The following is a 25,756-nucleotide window of genomic DNA, read 5'->3' on the forward strand; positions in this document are numbered from 1 at the left end:
CTATAAATTTAAATCGTTTAGGAAAGAAGATATTCTAATTGCAATATCTAGATCAATTAATAGTATTGCTTTTGTACAGGTTTTTGTAGAACCGTTATTGCTCCTTTAATATACAAAATGGCTCGCTTTAATTACTCCACTTCTATGAAGGTTTCGTATATGCTTTTTTATATGATTTCTTTTCCCGAGGTCTAAAACATATTTTGTGCTCTTTTCTCTATGCTCACATGCCAACGAGTACGTGCTCGTATCGTGCTCGTTTTGGAGATTTGATTCTGTTGAATTTCTTTCCTTTATTATAATTATTGTATAGACACTTTATTTCTCTGCATTATTGGAAAACGTATCTAGTGTTGCAAGCCTTGTTATGCTTATTTGTTTGTCTATTTATATATTTAAAGTAAAGGCTTTTATAAATATATCTGTGTTGAATTTAAATGTCCCAGTTCACAAGGTGAAAATTATATGTAAAGTTGACAGAATCATGAGTGCTACAGTAGAGAAACCCTGCACCACTTAACTTCTGATCTCTCCACATTATATTTAACGATCTATATACTACTCCATTAGTGTCAATATTAAAGGAGCTTCGTCATGGATCTCGAATCTTTAAAAGTTAAGCTTAATTTTTTTTAAGTTCTGAGTTTGTAATCCGTGTTAACCTTTGCCATCCTTAAACACGGTCGTTTAGTTTTGGGTTATCATTACCTTCTGGTATTTTTCGACAAAGTGTTATTGTGAGGTGTCCTTCAATTTAAGGTGGCTACCTAGTGTATTAATTTTACGAACACCTTCCCTATAGAGCCGAGTTATAAAAGGAAACTGATTGAAGTTTTCCCTGCAGAGATTTACCAGTACGGGTACTGTTGAAATAAGGCTTATATTTTAGTTATCAATTTTTGGATGTAGACCGTTATCATGGCAACATCTCATCTAATAACAGGTAGATATATTCCTCATTTTGGCCTAAACTCCTTGATATTTAGACTTAATTACTTCGGTGAAATTTGTTCATACTTTGCCACATCAGCGAAATGATATTTGCCTAACATTTTGAACTGGTAAAAAGCCAATTTGTCATTCTTCTAAATATATTAGATTAGCTCTGACAGATTTTAACAAAAGTAGGGTATTTTATTGGAATTGTAGGTAGTTAAAACTGAGCCAAATTTAAAATTGACCGTAAGTTTTGCTTTTTGTGATCATGTTGATGTCATAAAAATCGAACAACGCTGACGTTTTCCTTTGAGCGCGAGGAGATTACTTGAGATTTCGTCCTATGCGCTCGCGCAATCGTAAAACTATAGCGAGCCACCTTAAAGGTAATTTAGTACATCGCAAAAGTTTATAAACAACATTACAAAATTAGCTTCCCTGTAACGGTTAGGAATATATATAAATTTTTTGAATTCATGCTAACGCCTAATGATCACCAAAAGATGATTCCTTTTCTGATGATGAAAACTCTTAACGTCGAGTACAAAATTTAACGTTGAGAACAAACGTTTATCACCTTGAAAATTAACTTTAAAGTCTTGAGGCGGATGCATCCAAATCAATTGTCAGTTAAACAGAGCTTTTTTAATGATCTAATTTTGGTAGTTTTCTCATGACTTGTTTCGGCCAATTTCTAAAAGAAAACGACACAAACTAATTGTCTTTTATTGTCTTGTATTGTCTATTGAAATAGCTCTAGCTTTAGGCAAAACAAAAAAGAAACAAATACATACTGGAAACTACAAACAACCAACAAACATAAGCCATATTTCTTTGTCTTTCATGCAAGAAACTGTTAAATACTGAGTAATAACTTTAAAATTGATAACAAACGTTTTCACACCTTGTCAATTAATTTCAAAGTCTTAATCTCATGAAGCGCTGAAGATGAAATCAGCTTTTAAAGAACCAAATATTGTATTTTCTTGTATATGAATTCAGTTTCGGCAGTCTTTCGATGAGCTGTTCTAAAGAGATGTAATTTTGCTGGATTTACCAACTTTTATTACACCGGTCTAATGTCGTGGCATGAAACTAGGTCACAGTTTGCCTCGTATTGTACGTCCAGCTTGTTTTGTTTGTTTACAGATGTCGACACGATTTGGTCAACTGACACCGGCATTGAAAGTCTAAAAGCGAGCAGTATATTGCTTTCTGTACAAAATATTACATGGTGTTTAGCCAAATTAAAAATCTTTTCACTTGTTCTAAAAGAAAAGGAATGTTTCACTAGCTGAATATATACAATTAACGATTTCAAAGACCAGCACTATATAAAGGACACGAACAGGAAAATCATATCATACTGTACTGGATACAAGATGTTGCTCTTGTGCGTTCCTCTCCTCGCTGCCTCATCGCTGCCGAAAAAAGTCGAAGATGACATAACTAAAAGTGGTGAGTGAAACTCTATTACAGTCTGCGAAGTTTTTCTTGGTTTTCTCTTCAAATTTTCCCCAAACACTTGCATCAGCGTTGACTCGTGCCTCATATTGTTTTGAATGCGTGCAAGTAAATTCTTATAGTTTTTTTTAAAAGATGATGTCGTGAACTTCCTGCACCCCAGGGGAAAGAGATTATTCGACCAATAGGAAAAAAATATCAATTGAATATTCCAAACGTTACCAATACTGATTTAAGTTACATCACTCGAAGACCAACTCTTTACATTTGATAGTAAACAAGTTCTCCTTTTGCTTTCTTTCAACTAAGAAAACGACAGTAACAATCGATTTAAAAATACTTAAGTTATCTCCATCTCATACTAATGAAGATTATTTACATGTTATAGAAAATCTATCTTTTCAATAAATAGAATTATTGCCTTTACTTAGCTGATTCGCCATACAAGTTTTATAAGCATGGCTTTTCCCCCTTTTTGCGTTTCATTCCTGCAATTTATTAGACTAGCGAGATAACGAGCGTAAAGGAGTGGCGTAGACTTTTAGGAAACAAGTTACTATGCAATGAAATAAAAAAGGACAATGAGTTACGTCTTCAGATCATTTTTTAAATATGTGTTCCATGGGACACAAGTACAATAATTCAATGTCGTTTGTGATTAGCATTAGTAATTATTTTGTGGTCATTCTCTTTCCAGGGCGCGGACCACACAGGAAGGCGATTATCCACAGCGCAATAAGAGAATGGGAGGAGTTTACCCGCATCAGATTTAAGCCAAGAACCTACCAGAATGAATACATTGAGTTCTTTGTTGGATAAGGGTAGGGTTTGCACACGTGAAAATCTCTTTCACAGGATAGAGGATAGAGGACCAGAAGTATATTGTATAATCATACTGTAGTAGTACTCACTCACTCACTCACTCACCCACCCACCCACCCACCCATGGGTGAGGGGAGGGGGAGGCGCAGAAACGAATTTTGAAAAGGATAACACTTCTTTTTCAAACTTCGTTTTTAAAACACAGATAATTCATGCAATGACGCAAGTGTCCCAAGGAAGTTTGTCCACCATTGTAGCTGTGGGTGTCAGAACGAGACACTCTCTCCTCCTCCCTGCTTTTGACAACTGGCCGCCACCAGCAGATAGGCCAGTGCCTGGGCCATGTGCCCGGCCTGCCCTTGACGGAGCCTCCCCTGGGTTTAAGGTCGCTAGCAAAAACCTTAAGGTAGCGGGCATGTTTTTGCGAAATCGCTCAGATATATATTTATACGAGCTTACACAAAAAGAAAACATTTTTCATTATTTTTTCCATATACGACGTTTCTGAAGATTTCTTTGAGCAGGTTATCGGAAACGAATGAGTATACCCGCGTCACGCAATTCTTTACATTCCAACGGCGGATTTTGGGCAAAATTGATGAAGAAACACAGGCCAAGCCGGGCTTCTTAAAACCATTTGCCCAGAGGTATTTTTTGATTTTCAAACAAGTGTATGTATAGTTAACCGTAGAAAGTGTTTTCAAGGCGTTTTAAGTTAAAATAAGCGATGTTTTAATGCTTTAATATTTTAATTCGCTTTCAAAGCATTGTAAAATTTTGCGTCTGTTTGATCTCGTTTTGGGCTCAAAACTACCTTCGATTTATTTTATTTTCCACTCAGTCATACCACGAAGAGCTGGGCTGAATATAAAATCCATTGAAAGATTGTCAAGTAGCTGCTGTACGGAGCGCGAAGCAATCAAATATTCGGAAGGTTCAGCAAAACCGGAAGTAGATTTTGAGCCCAATTGGGCTAAATTGTTTTTGGCATATTTCTACCAAAGAAAGCTGTATTAGCAGAAACAAACCATGGTCCGTCTCTATTCTTACTAGGACCTATATTTGGGCAAAATACAAGCGAAATCAATTTTTCGACTTGTGCCATTGATAGGTGATTTTGGTCGATTTTTACAGGCATTCAACTGTTAAATTCCCCAACTACTGTTTGGGTTTAGTACCGTCAGAGCAAATCTTATGGTTTACAATTAACTTCTTTTTTGACAAGTGGTGCTTTTGATACTAAAACAAGAAGAAACACTCAGACATTCTATCTTTATGCATTCATTGGTCTTTCTTCGAACTTTACAAAGTAACATGATTACGTAAAGACATCTTAGTTACTTCGAGCTTTATTTCTTGTTACACTTGTAGTAAAGATTCATTTGTTTAACATCCAGAGGACTGAGATGACTTCGCTGGCCAATTGATGCACCTGATTGCCTTGGTCTTATGGTAGTCTGCCATGGCCATCGAGCAAAGTCTCGCTTGCCGTAGTGCATGATTGAACCATAGTCATAAGGAACACCCAAGCTGTCGATGGGGCCATGACCGTACTTGTTAAAATTGTGCTTGCTATCTGCCAAGATAAACAAAATTTTTACTTAACATGGTATTTCAAATTTAGAGATAAAGGCATTTTGTCAGGATGTCAAAATAAATTCTGTTTCCTGTTTTTCCCGGTCTGGACATCTATTGCACGAATTTCTTCGGGCCAGTTCCTTGCGTCTGTCGATGTGGGTGACAGTGATTTTGGATTTAAATTCGCGTCAGCCATTAAAAAAATTGCGTCGTTGCATGTGATGGGTTGTCGGAATATAAAGTGCTATTAGTTGTAGTAATTGGACCGAGTGGAGTACAATTAGTTGTACTCGTACCACGAAATTTTTTTCGTTTCTGATTGAATCGTTATGCATTTTATCCATTTGGATCTTTTCAAACTGTTCACGTTAGATCGTCCAAGTTCTGCATCTATACCATCCACCGTCAGCAATTTATTTTCTTGCCGCAACCTTACAATTGCAGAGCTCGAGGATAATGAGACTTTCTCGCTAAAAGAAGCCCTAAAAGTTCATCACATCTCGATCTCGATCGATCAAATTAATTTTAAATTTACTCTCCATATCACTGAATTTTTGTTCACTTGGTCCAATTATTAAACGATGAAATCTGTACAATTTCAGCGTACTCGCATAACACTCCCAGGCTAGGCAGCCATACCTGGTTTAATATTATCCCAAACAATTTCGACAAAGTCATCACGGTCCGGGCGGCTTTGTTCGTGCCAGAATCCTGTAAAGGAACACCAAAATAACAGTGTCAAACCGGCGAAACTATAAATATACCTAGTTGTCAGAGCTCGCATAAACTCCTATACTATGGAGGCGTCTGCTAAATTGGTTTAGTATAATTTTATTCATGTACTAATGCAAATGCTGCAATGTGATTGGCTGAGCTATCGTACTCTGGGTTGTCACGCTTTCTCGTTTTCTCGATGAAAATTTAGAAACAATGGATAATCAAACTTCCGAGAAGACGTAAAGAAACTGACAGTCAAGGTTTCTCGACTTCGGCAGCTCTAAATTGTCGGAAAAAAAAAACCGATGAGCACGCGCACACAACTGCAAATTTCAAATGATGACAATTCAATCAGTGCGGTTTTTCTGAAGCGTGAATGCCAATACAACCGTAGTTTAATAATTGGAAACTATTCTTTGAAGTAAATTTATGCTAGAATTCTACTAAGAAATGATAATTTGCTCTCGACTTCCCAGCATGAGGTGATAGTTGATTCGGCCTTCGGCTTCATCGACCTTTTCGAAGTTATTCGCCAGTATTTAGAAAGAACTTTCAAAAGCAAAACGACACTGAACCTAGAGCGTGGCCAATCTCGTGTACTACAATGCCGTGAAAGTAACAAAAGCTTCCAATAGAAATCTGCTGCTTTCCATTTTTAAGGTCTCCAACGTAAGACCAGCATCTGCAAGAAGCCAAAATAAAGTGTTAGTTTTCTTGTTACGAATTTTCTGACCAGCAGTTTCACTATTTCGTCATCGGGCCGACATGAGCATCAAAACGTCTCAATAGTAAACAATCATTTATTTGTAAATAGACCATTTCCTAGTTGCCTTTTGCCTCCGTGTCAAAACGAGTCCTCGTGGAAAACCATTCATAAGAACCTTTGTTCCAACTAGAGTTTCATTTTCCTGTAAATCAAACTCATTTCCATAGGAAAGATTTTGCACAAGGAATAGTTTTGAAACAGACGCACAAGGTAAGTCAGAAAGGGTCTATAGGTTGTTATAATTCCTAATTGCATCATGTATTACGGATAACAGTTTCAACTCATAGTTGCAAGGCCAACTGATCGATAACAAGTTTCCTTAATATTTGTATTCGAGTTCATACACCACTTCATTAAAAACCCTCCCACAATATAAATACACAAAAGGTATCGCAGAATCTTACCCATCACCGGCGAAGAACTCCACGTAGTCTTTCTGAGTAGTCCTGGGCACGAATCGGATGCACGTTTTCTCTTCCCACTCCTTCAGGGCACTATATATTGCTCTTTCTGTCGGTCCCTTTATTCCAAGTGCGTTTAGAAATTTGTTTTCTAAAGAGTTAACCAGAATTCACGTAAAATCGCAAGTTACTAATTTTATTATTAAACTCGACCATCCCTTTTACTATTGCAGTTGTTGTCTATATTACCTAATTTATGTGTATATAAAACCATTTGGTGAGCACGAAATGTCCGATCCATGGATGAGGATATTTTATGATTGATATCATGAGCAGGCGACCACAAGCCTCGTCCACTGAACAGCTACGATCTAAGGCGGGTGCAACAACTCGGATTAGTCGCAGCATTCTTGGGATCTCAAAGAAATTTCAATCATTTATTTTGCGTTTTCAAAAACCAGAAGCATTATTTCACTTAACACAAACAGGATTGCGTGTTATACTGTACGTGCAAAGACATGCAGGAAATGTAAATAGGCCATAGTCGTATTCTCAGTATTAATTGGACTGAAACTATCAGGGTAATATCATAAATTAAAAAGAGAGAAATGTAATTTACATTTGAAAAGACTCCTCGCCTTAGCCTCGATCAGTTGCAAGCTAGTTCGTAGCCAAAACCGAGAATACAAATATGGTATAATGATAAAAATAACGACGATCGCGATAGGAAAAGTGTCCGGGAATAAAATCTTGTATCATACTTGCGCTAGAATGTATTGTGTAGGGAACTATTCCACCAGGCCATTGTGCTCTGCGTTTTAGTCCGCGAGCTCCGCCTGTAACAGTTGGGTCCAGGCCGTGCTCAGCCGCTTGAATCTGCTCCATTGGTAACATCATGTCTCCTTCAAATTTTTGAAATCTCGAGAAGCCTGAAACATAAAGCAGTGATAAAATTTTGCCATATAAAATTTTTAAAGATGTTGCATACACATAACAGAACCATACAGACATATTCCGTATCTGCAAACTTAGAATTCGAATAGCAACCGACCTCTCCACGCCCTCTAAAAGAAGAACCCTCTCTAGTACGAACAACGGACACTAAATCTCAGCCCAAGAGAGCTAATCTGAAAATTCTAGAGGTACAATGAATTGCAGAACATGAAATTCTGAACTGTAACACTGAATGAAAAGAGGACCAGTAAGGCTTAAAACGTAAGTCTATCTCAGCATAACAAAAAAATACGTGTAAAAGAAGTCCGACTAATATGGAAAATTATCCTGCTTGCTGCAATATATTCTCAGTTACCTCGTTTTTCGCTGTCTTCCTTCATCACTGGAACTCCCAAAGAGGAAGAAACGAAGAGAAAAAGAAACAAATATAACATTTTGGATAAACAGCCGGCCTCGAAAGCTTTACAGTAAGTTTGGCTGTGAATGACCTCGACGTTGATGTTAAACTGATTTGGCCTTTGTCGACTTAGAAATTCTCCTCAGGTGTCTCTAACGTGATAACCATTTTAGTTAGTTTATAAATATTGTCTCAACTGCAGAATCTTAGGCCAAGCAACACATATCATAAGAAAAGGGCTATGCTGCTTTTGTTGTCAATGTTGAACCAGCTGTGGAGGCTAAGACTAAAACAATAAAAGGTGTAACAATTATCTATAAAGGTTTATGCGCTTTATTTTTTCGTTAAACCCATGGAATTGTATATCTGTTGACAAAGAGAAGTTTAATTGAAATAGCTGAACAACTAATCACAAATTGAAAGATACATGTTTAAGTTGGAAACTGTTTCAATATGTATCAAATTCTTCCATCATGTTTAACTGAAACAGTTGATTTGATTCTCGTTCTGTTTTTGTAATTTTGTTTGTGTTGTTTTGTTTCTTTAGTAACTGAGAATTCTTTTTAGCGTCTAATTCCCCTACGATTAGTTATTCGTTATTGTGTTTGTTAGTTACAGCTGTTTCCAAGGAACAATACAGCTTTCATCATGGTGATTAGGAAAATGCGTTATTTATCAGTCTATTTACCTATTAAAGATATCGTGACAATAAATTATTTGAAACAAACCAAGCAGATGTGCGTCATTTATATTGTGTCAAATGTCAACTCTTTTGTGCAAATTCGGTGAAAACTATTGTGAATGAAAAACATTAAATTCAGGACTTTGAGAGTAGGAAGGAAAATTTGTTGTAACTAAGATCAAATTCAGTGGCAATCTAACATATGCATGAAGGCATTGTTTAGTTCTCTGTTATTTATCGCCTCGATTTTCAAGGGGTCCTCTTCTGTGACGACCGCTAAAAACGACAATTCACGGGGTATGGCCTGGGTTCGTTAAGTATCTCGATATGCTGTAGCTAGGAACACTACAATCTAGGCTAATATGATACACTGGGCTGTTATTCAGTCTCAAGAACGAAGTATAGAGTAATTACAGTTTTTTTTGTAAAGAAGAGCACGCAATGCCAAGTCAGAAGTCTATAAATAACACTCAAATTACAGCGTTTTTGCTTGACTCAGAAGTAAACGTGAATGTTTAAAAGGCCATATAGGATTAATCGTATCAATTGTATGATGAATGGGTAAACAGACGAGTTAATGAATGATTTTTCGTTCGATAAGATCCAACTTAGCCATGGCGTTAACCTCGGCAGGGAAATGGAGGCACCATTGATGGAAAAGAAATGTTTGGCCTCTGTCAGATTTAAACTCACCAACGGAGCGTAAAACTCATTAGAGTTAACTTTTCTTATATTGTGCTGGTTGCCTAAAATTTCTTTGCCAGTGGCTACTTGACTAGTCTCCTCAGCAGCCGTTTTTTGGGATGTCAGGCAACGCTCCCCCCAAGGAGACTAGTCAAGTAGCCACTAGCAAAGAAATTTTAGGCAACCTGCGGGCAAACTTAACAAAAGATCGTTCCAGTATACCAGGATCTTTAGTGGAGCGTTGCGTGACATCCCAAAAAACGGCTGCGGAGGAGACTACTACTTGACCGCCTGCATATCGCATTTCTCTTCTGCGTCAGTAACGCTCGAGTATTGACAAAGCCTGCAAAAATTGACCAATCAGAAGGTATACCAGATCCTGGTATACTGGAGCGATCTTTTGTTAAGTTTGCCCGCAGGCGTTCTTTCGCTTTCCCTCGTCGTTCCTCTCCTCTATTTTTCGCTCGCTGTTTTTCGCGCTGTGCCCCAACTAACTGAACGCCTGGAAGATGCTAAAGGTGCGGTGATTCTTCCAATGAAACAAGTGGGAAGAAAATTGCACCATTAACTCCGGTAAAGCTGCAGGGGAACTAAGAACCAGTTGATGGCGACATCCGGTATCACGTCATCACGTATCACGGAACCGCACTACGTCACCAATGTTGCTCAGGAAAGAGACGCAACCTCATTGCGTCATGCTAACGTGACTGGTTTTGGAGTACTCGTGAGTACTCGGGCAGCTTACTCGGGCTAGAATCGGAAACTCATCAATTACTTTAAGGAAGATTTATCAGAAAATGCACCTGTTTTCTCGATATTAACAGTTTCATGGCCTGTCTTGTGTAACTAAATTCACAGTCAAAACTACATATTACACCGGTAAACATTAATTTTTTTTTAAACGCGGCAGTTAACTCTTTGTATAACCGTGGCTTTATGACATTGTCAGGCTTAACATTCGATTCTGAATTCTCTCAGTGGTTACGGCAATTTTGGGGGTATGCGTGCTTTAGAGTTAGAAATCTGGACCCCTATACAAATCCGAATGAGAAACAAATTCAACTTTCATCGACCAATGCAACAAATCACAAATTTCAGAATAGCTATTTCTTTGAAAATCCAAAGCATGAAATTCCCACTATTGTTTGATAAACTTTTTTTCAGAAATGAAGTTCTTAACGCTGTCGGTTTAAAGGGAATGACAGAAATGGCAATAGACCGTGCAATAAAAGATAGGGAAGGAAAAAAATGTGTTAAGTTTGTCCCTCGCACAAATCACGCAGATTACGTGGGTTTTTTTCGCGGGAAGGTGTAAGTCAAAAATTTTTGGAATATCTGAAGTGGTCATCCTTCCTATGTTTGCAACTTTGCATCTCTAATTCATTTAACTTACTTCAATTACGTAATTCGAGGTCTTTTATACTAGTGACAGAATTAGGAGTGATCATAACAAAATACACCGTAAGAAAAAAAATTCATATTTACTGGGACCAGGATTTCTTCAATTTATTGTAGGTTTTTAAGTCAACATATACAGACACTAAGCCGTAGTTTGATTGTAATGGGCATAAAAATTGCACGCGCGGTCTACAGTTGTTAATGCGTTAAGCCTCATACTCCAACTGATTGTGAAATTCTGTTTTGAGACAGTATTTTAATTTGACACTAAGCCAGACACTACACGTTTTCTGAATTATTTATCACGACTCCATGAAAATGTATTTATATATTTTGACAATCCCGAACGTGAAATACGAAAATGCTGGCCTGAAGCTTTGGCGACATTTTATGTCATCGCAAAAATCTAGTCCTTCCGCTATCACTCGGTGAAAACAAGAAAATAATCATCCTCATATTCAGTTGATAATGTTTAAGCCACTTTCTTTTCAGATGTTCACCTATGCAGAATTGGTGGAACAGAGGATCTCTCTTGGATGTTTTTGTTGGTGGACAGGTGTTGCACAACACGAGATTGGGCATGCACATGGTAAGTAAAAATCAACACCGGGGTACTTTCAAGTCCTACACAAACAAACAGAGCTCTCCTTAACCTCCCTATGTCTTTGACTAATTACTGTGATTTATCAACGAGAAAAGAGCTCGCTCAAACCGTTTAAAACAACAACGATAGTCGACAGACGGTCAGAAAAGGAAAGGAAAAATTCTGCTTAAATCTGGATTCGATCCGGACCTAACCGTCTAAACGCCTCATCCACAAATTCATTTTGCCTTATTTTTGGTCAAAACACAGTCCTGAAAGAAAAAAAATAACAAGAAAAGTATTCTATGGATGTAATCTTACATGTCTTTACTTGCAGCAATGCTAATGATTTGAAATAAATAAAATGAGGGCATACCACAGAAGCTTTATCCTACTGTAAGGTATAAGTTCAGTCGGAGGTTTGAAAAATCTTACCCATCCTCAGTTCCTTCAAGGTACTCAAAAATTTGAAAAATGGAATAACCAATAAGAAGGGGTAAGAGATTCTCTTCCATATCAACTTTCTTTTCTCTCGTAAATTCTCGCGCGTTTAGAGATGCGCCACACTCGCGTTTTAGGCGCAGGGATCACAACCAATGCTCACCTAACCTTTTACAGTTGCTACTTTTAGCCCTCCCTCAAATCTACACACGTGTATTTCACTTGTGGAAAACTATTAATTTGCACAATGTTTGGGTGAGAGATTCTCTCCCATATCAACTTTCTTTTCTCTCGTAAGTTCTCGGGCGTTTAGAGATGCGCCACATTCGCGTTTTAGGTAAGAGGATCCCAACCAATGTTCACCTAACTTTTTAAATATGCTACTTTTAGCCCTCTCCCTAATCTACACACGTGTATTTAACTGATGGACGTCTCTCGATGTGGACACTGCTTGGGTGAGAGATTCTCGCCCCTATCAACTTTGTTTTCTCCCGTAAGTTCTCGCGTGTTTAGGGATACGCCACACTTGCGTTTTAGGTGCAGGGATCCGAACCAATGCTCACCTAACTTTTTAAAGATGCTACTTTTAGCCCTCACCCAAATCTACGCACGTGTATTTTACTTGTGAATGTCTTTCGATTTCGACAGTGCTTGAGTAAGAGATTCTCTCCCATATCAACTTTCTTTTCTCTCGTAAGTTCTCGAGCGTTTAGAGATGCGCCACACTCGTACTTTAGGTGCGGGGATCCCAACCAATGCTTACCTAACTTTTTAAAGATGCTACTTTTAGCCCTCCGCCAAATCTACACACGTGTATTTCACCTGTGAAAGTCTTTCGATTTAGACAGTGCTTGTGTGAGAGATTCTCGCCTCTATCAACTTTCTTTTCTCTCGTAAGTTCTCGGGCGTTTAGAGATGCGCCACACTCGCGTTTTAGGTGCGGGAATCTTAACCAATGCTTACTTAATTTTTTAAAGATGCTACTTCTAGCCCTCCCCCAAATCTACAGACGTGTATTTCACTTGTGGCAGTCTGTCGCTTTGGACAATGCTTGGGTTTAGGATTCTCGCCCATTTATATCTTTTTTTCACTCGCGTATTTTCGCGCGTTTAGCGATGCGGCACACTCGAGTTTTTAGTGTAGGGATCCCAAACTATGCTTACGGGGCTCTTTGAAAATGTTAGTTTTGGCCCTCCACCCAATCTACACAATCGTATTTCACTTGTGGAAGTCTATCGATTTGGACAGTGTTTAGGTTTGAGATTCTCGCCCATATCAACTTTCTTTTCTCTCGTAAGTTCTCGCGCGTTTAGAGATGCGCCACACTCGCGTTTTAGGTGCGGGAATCCCAACGAATGGTCACCTAACTTTTAAAAGATGTTACTTTTAGCCATGCCCCAAATCTACACACGTGTATTTCACTTGTGGAAGTCTATCGATTTGGATAGTGCTTGGGTGAGGGATTCTTACCTCTATCAACTTTATTTTCTCTAGTAAGTTCTTGGACGTTTAGAGGTGCGCCCCACACGCGGTTTTGGTCTCGGGATCTAAAACTATGTTTACTGGAGTTTTTAAAGATGTAGGATTTAGCCCCTTCTCAAATCTACACACGTGTATTTCACTTGTGGTAGTCTGTCGCTTGTCGCCAATGCTCACCTAACTTTTTACAGACGCTACGGTTAGCCCTCCCCGAAATCTACACACGTGTATTTCACTTGTGGAAGTCTATCGATTTGGATAGTGCTTGGGTGAGGGATTCTTGCCTCTATCAACTTTATTTTCTCTAGTAAGTTCTTGGACGTTTAGAGCTGCGCCCAACACGCGGTGTTGGTCTCGGGATCTAAAACTATGTTTACTGGAGTTTTTAAAGATGTAGGATTTAGCCCCTTCTCAAATCTACACAAGTGTATTTCACTTGTGATAGTCTGTCGCTTGTCGCCAATGCTCACCTAACTTTTTACAGACGCTACGGTTAGCCCTCCCCGAAATCTACACACGTTTATTTCACTTATGGAAAACTATCGATTTGCACAGTGTTTGGGTGAGAGATTCTCGCCCAAATCAACTTTCTTTTCTATCGTACGTTCTCACGCGTTTAGAGATGCGCCACACCCGCCTTTTAAGTGCAGGGATCCCAACCAATGATCACCTAACTTTTTATGGATGCTACTTTTAGCCCTGCCCTAAATCTACACAAGTGTATTTCACTTGTGGAAGTCTATCGATTTGGACAGTGCTTGGGTTAGATATTCTTTTCCATGTTAATTTTCTTTTCTCCTGCGTGTTCTCGCACGTTAAGCGAGGCGGCACACTCTTTTTTAGATGTGGGATCCTAAACATTGCTTACCTTGCTTTTTAAAGATGCTAGTTTTAGCCCTCTTACAAATATCTAACGTGTATTTCACTTGCGGAAGTCTATCGATTTGAACAGTGTTTGGGTGGATATTTTTAACGATGTAAATTTATTTTTTTCGTGTCTTTTCTCTATTGCGTTTAGCTATGCGGCACACCGGGCTTTTTAAAGATACTAGTTTTAGCCCTCTCTTAAATTTAGACATTTGTGTTTTTTACTTGTGGGAGTCTTTCGATTTGGACAGTTCTTGGGTAAGAGATATTCGCCCATAACAAATTTCCTTTCTCTCGTCAGTTCTCGCGCGTTTAGAGATGCGCCACATTCGCGTTTTAGGTGCAGGGATCACAACCAATGCTCACCTAACTTTTTACAGATGCTACTTTTAGCCCTCCCCCAAATCTACACACGTGTATTTCACTTGTGAAAGTCTATCGATTAGGACAGTGGTTGGGTTGGAGATTCTCGCCCATAACAAATTTCTTTTCTCTCGTAAGTTCTCGCACGTTTAGAGATACGCCACACTCGCGTTTTAAGTGCAGGGATCCCAACCAATGCTCACCTAACTTTTTACAGGTGCTACTTTTAGCCTTCCGCCAAATCTACGCACGTGTATTTCACTTGTGAGTCTTTCGATTTCGACAGTGCTTGGGTAAGAGATTCTCTCCCATATCAACTTTCTTTTCTCTCGTAAGTTCTTGGGCGTTTAGAGATGCGCCACACTCGCGTTTTAGGTGTGGGGATCTTAACCAATGCTTACTTAACTTTTTAAAGATGCTACTTTTAGCCCTCTGCCAAATCTACACACGTGTATTTCACCTGTGAAAGTCTTTTGATTTAGGCAGTGCTTGTGTGAGAGATTCTCGCCTCTATCAACTTTCTTTTCTCTCGTAAGTTCTCGGGCGTTTAGAGATGCGCCACACTCGCGTTTTAGGTGCGGGAATCCTAACCAATGCTTACTTAATTTTTTAAAGATGCTACTTCTAGCCCTCCCCCAAATCTACAGAAGTGTATTTCACTTGTGGCAGTCTGTCGCTTTGGACAACGCTTGGGTTTAGGATTCTCGCCCATTTATATCTTTTTTTCACTCGCGTATTTTCGCGCGTTTAGCGATGCGGCACACTCGGGTTTTTAGTGTAGGGATCCCAAACTATGCTTACGGGGCTCTTTGAAAATGTTAGTTTTGGCCCTCCACCCAATCTACACAATCGTATTTCACTTGTGGAAGTCTATCGATTTGGACAGTGTTTAGGTTTGAGATTCTCGCCCATATCAACTTTCTTTTCTCTCGTAAGTTCTCGCGCGTTTAGAGATGCGCCACACACGCGTTTTAGGTGCGGAAATCCCAACCAATGGTCACCTAACTTTTTAAAGATGTTACTTTTAGCCATGCCCCAAATCTACACACGTGTATTTCACTTGTGGAAGTCTATCGATTTGGATAGTGCTTGGGTGAGAGTTTCTTGCCCCTATCAACTTTATTTTCTCTAGTAAGTTCTTGCCCGTTTAGAGGTGCGCCCCACACGCGGTTTTGGTCTCGGGATCTCAAATTATTTTTACTGGAGTTTTTAAAGATGCTAGATTTAGCCCCTTCTCAAATCTACACACGTGTCTTTCACGTGAGGAGGTCTGTCGCTTTGGACAATGCTTGGGTTGGAGTTTCTCGCCCCTTTATATTTTTTTGTCTCGTGTGTTCTCGTGCGTTTAGAGATGCGCCACACTCGCAGTTTTCGTGTCGGGATCTCAAAGTATGTTTACTTGTTAAAGATGCTAGATTTAGCCCGTTCTCAAATCTACACACGTGTATTTCACTTGTGGAAGTCTATCGATTAAGACAGTGTTTGGGTTGGAGATTCTCGCCTATATCAACTTTCTTTCCTTTCGTAAGTTCTCGCACCTTTAGAGATGCGCCACACTCGCGTTTTAGTTGCAGGGATCCCAAGGAATGCTTTCTAACTTTTTAAAGATGCTACTTTTAGCCCTCTCCCTAATCTACACACGTGTATTTTACTGGTGGAAGTCTATCGATTTGGACAGTGCTTGGGTTTGAGATTCTCGCCTTTATCAACTTTCTTTTCTATCGTAAGTTTCCGTGCGTTTAGAGATGTGCCACACTCGCGTTTTAGGTGCAGGGATCCCAACCAATGATCCCAACCAATGATCACCTAACTTTTTATGGACGCTACGGTTAGCCCTCCCCGAAATCTGTAAACGTGTATTTTACTTGTGGAAAAACTATCGATTTGGACAGTGCTTGGGTGAGAGGTTCTCGCCCAAATCAACTTTTTTTCTATCGTACGTTCTCGCGCGTTTAGAGATGCGCCACACTCGCGTTTTAGGTGTAGGGATCCCAACCAATGATCACCTAACTTTTTATGGATGCTACTTTTAGCCCTGCCCTAAATCTACACAAGTGTATTTTACTTGTGGAAGTCTACCGATTTGGACAATGCTTGGGTTAGATATTCTTTCCCATGTCAATTTTCTTTTCTCCCGCGTGTTCTCGCACGTTAAGCTAGACGGCACACTCGCTTTTAGATGTGGGGATCCCAAACTTTGGTTCTGTTGCTTTTTAATGATGCTAGTTTTAGCCCTCTTACAAATATCCAACGTGTATTTCACTTGCGGAAGTCTATCGATTTGAACAGTGTTTGGGTGGATATTTTTAACGATATAAATTTATTTTCCTCCTGTCTTTTGTAGCGCGTTTAGCTATGCGACACACTCGAACTTTTCGTTTTGGGATCTTAAACTATATTCACTGGGCTTTTTAAAGATGCAAGTTTTAGCCCTCTCTTAAATTTAGACATGTGTATTTTTCACTTGTGGGAGTCTTTCGATTTGGACAGTTTTTGGGTAAGAGATTTTCGCCCATAACAAACTTCTTTTCTCTCGTAAGTTCTTGCGCGTTTAGAGATGCGCCACACTCGCGTTTCAGGTGTAGGGATCCCAACCAATGCTGACCTAACTTTTTACAGACGCTACGGTTAGCCCTCCCCGAAATCTGTAAACGTGTATTTTACTTGTGGAAAAACTATCGATTTGGACAGTGCTTGGGTGAGAGGTTCTCGCCCAAATCAACTTTTTTTCTATCGTACGTTCTCGCGCGTTTAGAGATGCGCCACACTCGCGTTTTAGGTGTAGGGATCCCAACCAATGATCACCTAACTTTTTATGGATGCTACTTTTAGCCCTGCCCTAAATCTACACAAGTGTATTTCACTTGTGGAAGTCTATCGATTTGGACAGTGCTTGGGTTAGATATTCTTTCCCATGTTAATTTTCTTTTCTCCTGCGTGTTCTCGTCCGTTAAGCGAGGCGGTACACTCGTTTTTATATGTGGGGATCTTAAACTTTGCTTACCTTGCTTTTAAAGATGCTAGTTTTAGCCCTCTTACAAATATCTAACGTGTATTTCACTTGCGGAAGTCTATCGATTTTGAACAGTGCTTTTTAACGATGTAAATTTCGGCGCATTTGTAAATGATGTAAATTAAGGCGCATTTGATCATATTCACATGTTAATTTGCGCCTTAGAAATATTAAATATTATTATTTTTATTATTAAATTTATTTTTTTCGTGTCTTTTATAGCGCGTTTAGCTATGCGGCACACTGGGCTTTTTAAAGAAGCCAGTTTTGGCCCTCTCTTAAATTTTGGCATTTGTGTTTGTTAATTGTGGGAGTCTTTCGATTTGGACAGTTCTTGGGTAAGAGATTTTCGCCCATAAGAAATTTATTTTCTCTCGTCAGTTCTCGCGCGTTTAGAGATGCGCCACACTAGAGTTTTAGGTGCAGGGATCACAACCAATGCTCACCTAACTTTTTACAGATGCTACTTTTAGCCCTCCCCCAAATCTACACACGTGTATTTCACTTGTGCGAGTCTGTGGCTTTGGTCAATGCTCGGGTTAAAGATTCTCGCCCATTTATATCTTTTTTTCACCCGCCTTTTCTCGTGCGTTTAGCGATGCGGCACACTCGTGTTTTTTGTTTTGGGATCCTAAACTATACTCACATGGCTCTTTAAAAATCAAGTTTTTGCCCTCCCCCAAATCTACACAAGTGTATTTCACTTGTGGAAGTCTATCGATTTGGACAGTGCTCGGGTCAGATATTCTTTCCCATGTGAATTTTCTTCTCTCCCGCGTGTTCTCGCACGTTAAGCGAGGCGGCACATTCTCTTTTAGAAGTGGGGATCCCAAACTTTGCTTACCTTGTTTTTCAAAGATGCTAGTTTTAGCCCTCTTCCAAATGTCCAACGTGTATTTCACTTGTGGAAGTATCGATTTGAACAGTGCTTGGGTGGATATTTTTAAAGATGTAAATTTATTTTTCTCGTGTCTTTTCTAGCACGTTTAGCTATGGGGCACACTCGAACTTTTGGTGTCGGGATCTTAAACTATGGTCACTGGGCTTTTTAAAGATGCTAGTTTTGGCCCTGTCTTAGATTTAGACGTGAATTTTTCACTTGTGGAAGTCTTTTGACTTGGACAGTTCTTAGGTAAGAGATTTTCGCCCATAAGAAATTTATTTTCTCTCGTAAGTTCTCGGGCTTTAAGAGATGCGCCACACTTGCGTTTTGGGTGCAGCGATCCCAACCAATGCTCGCCTAACTTTTTACAGATGCTACTTTTAGCCTTCCCCCAAATCTACATACGTGTATTTCACTTGTGGAAAACTATCAATTTGCACAGTGCTTGGGTGAAAGATTTTCGCCCCTATCAACTTTTGTTTTCTCTCGTAAGTTCTCGCGCGTTTAGAGATGCGCCAGACTTGCGTTTTAGGTGCGGGGATCCCAACCAATGCTTACCTAACTTTCTAAAGATGCCTTTTTTAGCCCTCCGCCAAATCTACACACGTGTATTTTACTTGTGAAAGTCTTTCGATTTGGACAGTGCTTGGGTGAGAGTTTCTCGCCTATATCAACTTTCTTTTTTCTTGTAAGTTCCCGCGCGTTTATAGATGCGCCACACTCGCGTTTTAGGTGCGGGGATCTTAACCAATGCTTATTTAACTTTTTAAAGATGCTACTTTTAGCCCTCCCTCAAATCTACACACGTGTATTTCACTTGTGGCAGTCTGTCGCTTTGGACGATGCTTGGGTTAAATATGCTCGCCTATTTATATGTGTTTTTCACTCGCGTATTTTCGCGCGTTTAGCGATACGCCACAGTCGCGTTTTCGGTGTAGGGATTCCAAAACTATGCTTATGGGGCTCTTTGAAAATGTTATTTTGGCCCTCCACCCAATCTACACAATCGTATTTCACTTGTGGAAGTCTATCGATTTGGACAGTGCTTAGGTTGGAGATTCTCGCCCATATCAACTTTCTTTTCTCTCGTAAGTTCTCGCGCGTTTAGAGATGCGCCACACTCGCGTTTTAGGTGCGGGAATCCCAACCAATGGTCACCTAACTTTTTAAAGATGTTACTTTTAGCCATGCCCCAAATCTACACACGTGTATTTCACTTGTGGAAGTCTATCGATTTGGATAGTGCTTTGGTCAGGGATTTTCGCCCCTATGAATTTTCTTTTCTCTAGTAATTTCTCGCTTGTTTAGGGTTGCGCCCGAGTCGCGGTTTTGGTCTCGGGATCTCAAACTATGTTTACTGGGCTTTTTAAAGATGCTAGATTTAGCCCCTTTCACAATCTTTCACTTGTGGTAGTCTGTCGCTTTGGACAATGCTTGGGTTGGAGTTTCTCGCCCCTTTATATTTTTTTCTCTCGCGTGTTCTTGCGCGTTTAGAGATGCGCCACACTCGCGGTTTTTGTTTCGGGATCTCAAAGTGTGTTTACTAGACTTTCTAAAGATGCTAGATTTAGCCCTCTCTCAAATCTACATACGTTTATTTCACTTGTGGAAGTCTATCGATTTGGACAGTGGTTGGGTTAGAGATTCTCGCCTATATCAACTTCCTTTTCTTTCTTAAGTTCTCCCGCGTTTAGAGATGCGCCACACTCGCGTTTCAGTTGCGGGGATTCCAGGCAATGCTTACTAATTTTTAAAGATGCTACTTTTTCCCCCCCTCCAAATCTACAACTGTGTATTTCATTTGCGGAAGTCTATTTATTTGGACAGTGCTTGGGTAAGAGATTCTCGCCTATATCAACTTTCTTTTCGGTAGTAAGTTCTCGCGTGATTAGAGATGCGCCACACTCTCGGTTTTGGTGTCGGGATCTTAAAGTGTGTTTCCTGGACTTTTTAAAGATGCTAGATTTGGCCCTTTCTCAAATCTACACACGTGTATTTTACTTGTGGAAGTTTGTCGCTTTGGACAATGCCTGGGTTAAAGATTCTCGCCCATTTACATCTTTTTTTCACTCGTGTGTTTTCTCGGTTTAGTTTAGAGTCTCTGGGACTCGGAAATATCCCCTATGTTCCTGGAAATCGACCTAAAGTTGGTCAAAATCACGCTGCGCGTAGCCCGGTCTCGGCGGCTTTATAGTCACTAAGTGGCTATATTTCGGCCAGAGTGCTTATAACCAAGCGTTCAAAAATTTTTCCTCTGCCTATTTCACTGAAAACCAACGTCTTCTCGAGTTAGTTTAGAGTCCCTGGGACTGGGTAATATCGCCCAAGTTCTTGGAAATCGAGCCAAAGTCAGTGTCAAAATCACGCTGCGCGTAGCCCGGTCTCGTCGACTTTCTAGTTACTAAGTCGCTACATTTCGGTCAGACTGTTCATAAGCAAGCGTTCAAAAATTTTTCCTCTGTCCAATCCACTAAAAATCAAAGTCTTCTCGAATTAGTTTAGAGTCCCTGGGACTCGAAAATATCGCACATGTTCCTGGAAATCGACCTAAAGTTGGTCAAAATCACGCTGCGCGTAGCCCGGTCTCGGCGACTTTCTAGTCACTAAGTGAGTTAAGGAGGGGCGATATTTCGGCCAGACTGCTCATGACCAAACGTTGAAAGATTTTTGCTCTGTCTATTTAACTGGAAACCAAAGTCTTCTCGAATTAGTTTAGAGTCCCTTGGACTCAAAATATCGTCCAAAAACCTGGAAATCAATCCAAAGCTGGTTAAAATCACGCTGCACGTAGCCCGGTCTCGGAGGCTTTCTACTCACTAAGTAGCTATATTTCGGCCAAACTGCTCATAACCAAGCGTTCAAAAAGTTTTCCTTTGTCTAATTCACTGAAAAGCAAACTCTTCTTGAATTAGCTTAGAGTCCCTGGGACTCGGAAATATCGCCCAAGTTCTTGGAAATCGAGCTAGAGTTGGTCAAAAAATCACGCTGCGCGTAGCCCGGTCTTGGCGACTTTGAGCACTGTCAAATCGATAAACTTCCACAAGTGAAATACACGTGTGTAGATTTGGAGGAGGGCTAAAAGTAGCATCTTTAAAAAGTTAGGTAAGCATTGGTGGTGATCCCCGCACCTAAAACGCAATTGTAGTTCATCTCTAAACGCGCGAGAACTTACGAGAGAAAGGAAAATTGATATGGGCGAGAATCTCCAACCCAAACACTGTCCAAATCGATAGTTTTTTACAAGTGAAATACATGTGTGTAGATTTGAGAAAGGTCCAAATCTAGCATCTTCAAAAAGTCCAGTAAGCATAGTTTGAGATGCCGACAAAAAAAAAAGTGTGGCGCATCTCATCTGCGAGAGAAAAGCATTAAAATAGGCGAGAATCTCCAACCCAAGCATTGTCCAAAGCGACAGACTACCACAAATAAAATCCACGTGTGTAGATTTGAGAACGAGCTAAATTTAGCATCTTTAAAAAGGCCAGTAAGCATAGTTTGAGATCCAGAAAGCAAAAACGCTAGTGGAGCGCATATCTAAACGCGCGAGAGCTTACTAGAGACGATAAAGCTAATATGAGCAAGAATCTCACACACAAGCACTGTCCAAATCGATAGACTTTCACAAGTGAAATACACGTATGTAGATTTGGGGGAAGGCTAAAAATAGAATCTTTAAAGAGTTAGGTGAGCATTGGCTGGGATTCTCGCATCTAAAACGCGAGTGTCGCGCATCTTTTAATGTGCGAGAACTTACAAGAGAAAAGAAAGTTGATATGGGCGAGAATCTCCAACCCAAACACTGTCCAAATCGATAGACGTCCACAAGTTAAATGCACGTGTGTAGATTTGAGAGCGGCATATTTAAAAAGTTAGGTAAGCACTGGCTGGGATACCCGCACCTAAAACGCGCGTGTTGCGCATCTCTAAACGCGCGAGAACTTACGAGAGAAAAGAAAATTAATATGGGCGAGAGTCTCCAACCTAAACACTGTCCAAATCGAAAACACGCGAGTGAAAAAAAGATATAAATGGGCGAAAATCTTTAACCCAGTCATTGTCCAAGCGACAGACTTTCACAAGTAAAATACACGTGTGTAGATTTGAGAAAGAGCCAAATCTAGCATCTTTAAAAGGTCCAGTAAACAACGTTTAAGATCCCGACACCAAAACTGCGGGTGTGGCGCATCTCTAAACGTTCGAGAATTTACTAGCGAAAAGAAAGTTGATATAGGCGAGAATCTCTTACCCAAGTACTGTCCAAATCAATAGGCTTCCACAAGTGAAACACACGTGTGTAGATTTGGAAGAGGGCTAAAAGTAGCATCTTTAAAAAGTTAGGTAAGCATTGGTTGGGATACCCGCACCTTAAATGCGAGTGTGGCGCATGTCTAAACGCGGGGAAAACACGCGAGAAAAAAAAAATGGGCGAGAATCTCCAACTCAAGGATTCTTTAAAGCGACAGACTTCCACAAGTGAAACACACGTGTGTACATTTGAGAAAGAGCCAAATCTAGTATCTTTAAAAAGTCCAGTTAGCATAGTTTTAAATCCCGAAACCAAAACAGGGAGTGTGGCGCATCTCTAAACGCGCGAGAACTTACTAGTGAAAAGAAATTGATAGGGGCGAGAATCTCATACCCAAGCACTGTCCAAATCGATACACTTCAACAAATGAAATACAGTTGTGTAGATTTAGGGGAGGGCTAAAAGTAGTATCTTTAAAAAGTTAGGTAAGCATTGGTTGGGATTTCCGCACCTAAAATACGAGTTTGGCGCATCTCTAAACGCGCGACAATTTACTAGCGAAAAGAAAGTTGATATGAGGCGAGAATCTCCAACCCAAACACTGTCCAAATCGATAGATTTCCACAAGTTAAATACACGTGTGTAGATTTGGGGGAACGCTAAAAGTAGCATCTTTGAAAAGTTAGGTAAGCATTGGTTGGGATCCCGCAACTAAAACGCGAGTGTGGCGCATCTCTAAACGCGCGAGAACTTGCGAGAGAAAAGAAAGTCGATATGGGCGAGAATCTCCAACCCAAACACTGTGCAAATCGATAGTTTTCCGCAAGTGCAATACACGTGTGTAGATTTGGGGAAGGTTAAAGTAGCATCTTTAAAAAGTTAGGTAAGCATTGGTTGGGATCCCTGCACCTAAAACGCGAGTGTGGCGCATCTCTAAACGCGCTATAACTTACGAGAGAAGAGAAAGTTGATATGGGCGAGAATCTCTCACCCCATGAGGGGACGCAAATGAGTTCTACTTGAAGTTTATCTTCCCGGTGTTTTCATTTTATTATTATTATTCTATTGGGACAGGCTGTATTCCTCTAAGGCTGTGGGTGTAATTTGTAAAAACACTGAGTTCTTATAACTCGTTTAGAAATTCTTCGTTCCAGTTCAAATTTATGTTGCTGGCACATGGGTGGTCACTTCATATGTAGACCATGATGTAAGAAACCTTAAACAATTTTTACTGTTCTTGATGCAGTGCTACGTTAGTCTGCTTTATAAATATTTAACTGCTCTGGTCGAGTTTTTAATTTTAACACGATGAAACGTTCTATTTATAAGTTAAAAATGATGCAAAGTTGTCAATTTTAGTAATTTCAATTTGAAGAAAAGGTCCGGTTAGTACCTTCTTGTTACTTGATGAAAATTTTGCGGGGTTTGTTTTACCGGGGCGCTTCATGACGCCTCCTGGAATAAGCTATACCTTCCCTAGTTGAGACAATGGTCCTTCAAAAACTCTGGGTTTCGCAAAATTTTAGTCGAATTTCCCGGGTCTCGCAGTTTCGTTTTTTTAGCGGTTATGTGCGTCTCGCAGTCTCGATTTTTATACGAAGCTCGCTCGGAGTCTCGACTTTTTGCAAGGTTAAGGGTTTCGAAGTTCCGATTCGTTTGTTTGTTTTAATAAATGACGGCTTCTCGTCACTTGATATTGAATTTCAATAAAGCAACTTTTAAATTTCCGCGAAAAAGTTAATCCTAACTTCTGCCAAACTGTCTGAATTCCACAAAAAGCTACAAATCTTACCGCAACGTCATTTTGGCGCCAAAAAACAGTTATTTTGTTCTAGGATATCCTAACGTAGCGTGTTATAGTCGAATTTCCCGTTCCAGCTTGTTCGCAAAGGCTGGCTAAAAGGGTTTCATATTCCATCGGCCCTTTCTGGTTTATTTTTTATTTAATATCATCGACATGTCACTGAAACAGATTAGGACGCCTTCCCCGGCCGTAAGACGAAGAGCCCTAGTGAGAGTATGTAAGTAATGCTAGGAAAATTTCCTACCATTTCTCTACGGTTCTTACAGTAGAAGCCCCGTGCGTCCCGTCATGATATCATACCACTTGGCGGGGCGTAGAGCTAGCCAAAGCACCTCAAGACCTGACTGTCTTACAGCAACTTCTATGGGACCTTAAGCCTGCCACTATATTTGAGATAGGATCGTACGCTGCAGGTAGTGCTCTGTGGGTCTCAGATGTTATGAAGATGTACGGCTTCAAAACCCATATCTACTCTTTGGATATCGACTTGTGCTTAGTTAGGGAATTGGCGAAGGAAGATGAAAACATATCTTTCATTGAGGGCAATGCCAGTGAGATTCAGAACGCTTTTTCTGACCGTCTTCTCAAGGTAAACAACACCAAAATCTATTTGTATATTTCATGTTGGCCCGATCACAAACTGTCAATATAACCAACAAGCTAAAAAGAACTAAAGTTTGCTTTGCTGCAAATAGATCGTGTGTGTCTTGTGGCTCCGATTGGATAAAACCGTCTGGTTGTCTTCACATAGATTTAAGGCGGAAGTATAACCTTGCTTATTTATTTAATTTTTTCAGGCTTGCCCCCATCCTTGGCTTCTTTAAGAAGATGAGCACCACCATATGAACATAACCCTGGACTATTTTGACAAGTTCTTACTTAGCCGTGACTGTTTGTGTCAACACCTCACTGTGCAACTGATACTGGAATGGGTTTACTTGAGGATATGGGTTATGAAACTTGGGGAGATGTAAAGCTCAATGCTATGAAAGAGTTTATTTCCAAGCACTCTAATCGATACATGGTAGATACGTACTACAATGACTTTTTTGGGTAAGTGCTTCTCTAAATTTCTTTCATTTTCAGAACAGAATGGTTTTGTCTACGGTCTCTTTTTCCTTGAATCAAGCATTCAACCAACCAACCAACCAACTTTTCAATCTATAAATCAATCAATCAATCAATCAATCAATCAATCAATCAATCAATCAATCAATCAATCAGTAGTCAGTCAGTCAGTCAGTCAAACGATCCAACAATCTTTCCGTTTCTTCCTAT

At 39.9% G+C, this 25,756-nt stretch overlaps 1 protein-coding gene across 1 annotated transcript; it reads right to left on the reverse strand.

The window, feature by feature from the left end:
* Window positions 1-4,571: 4,571 nt before the first annotated feature.
* LOC145472510 (blastula protease 10-like) lies at window positions 4,572-8,126 on the reverse strand. The gene is made up of 6 exons (XM_081454958.1): window positions 7,994-8,126; window positions 7,446-7,613; window positions 6,688-6,835; window positions 6,093-6,199; window positions 5,440-5,511; window positions 4,572-4,798 (listed from the first exon to the last, which is right to left on the reverse strand). The coding sequence occupies exons 1-6, from the start codon at window positions 8,070-8,072 to the stop codon at window positions 4,572-4,574; spliced, it is 801 nt and encodes a 266-aa protein (XP_081311084.1). The 5' UTR covers window positions 8,073-8,126.
* Between the last annotated feature and the right edge of the window lie 17,630 nt (window positions 8,127-25,756).

This window comes from Orbicella franksi, chromosome 2 (genome assembly GCF_964199315.1).
Source record: "Orbicella franksi chromosome 2, jaOrbFran1.1, whole genome shotgun sequence".
Taxonomy (NCBI): Eukaryota; Metazoa; Cnidaria; class Anthozoa; order Scleractinia; family Merulinidae; genus Orbicella; species Orbicella franksi.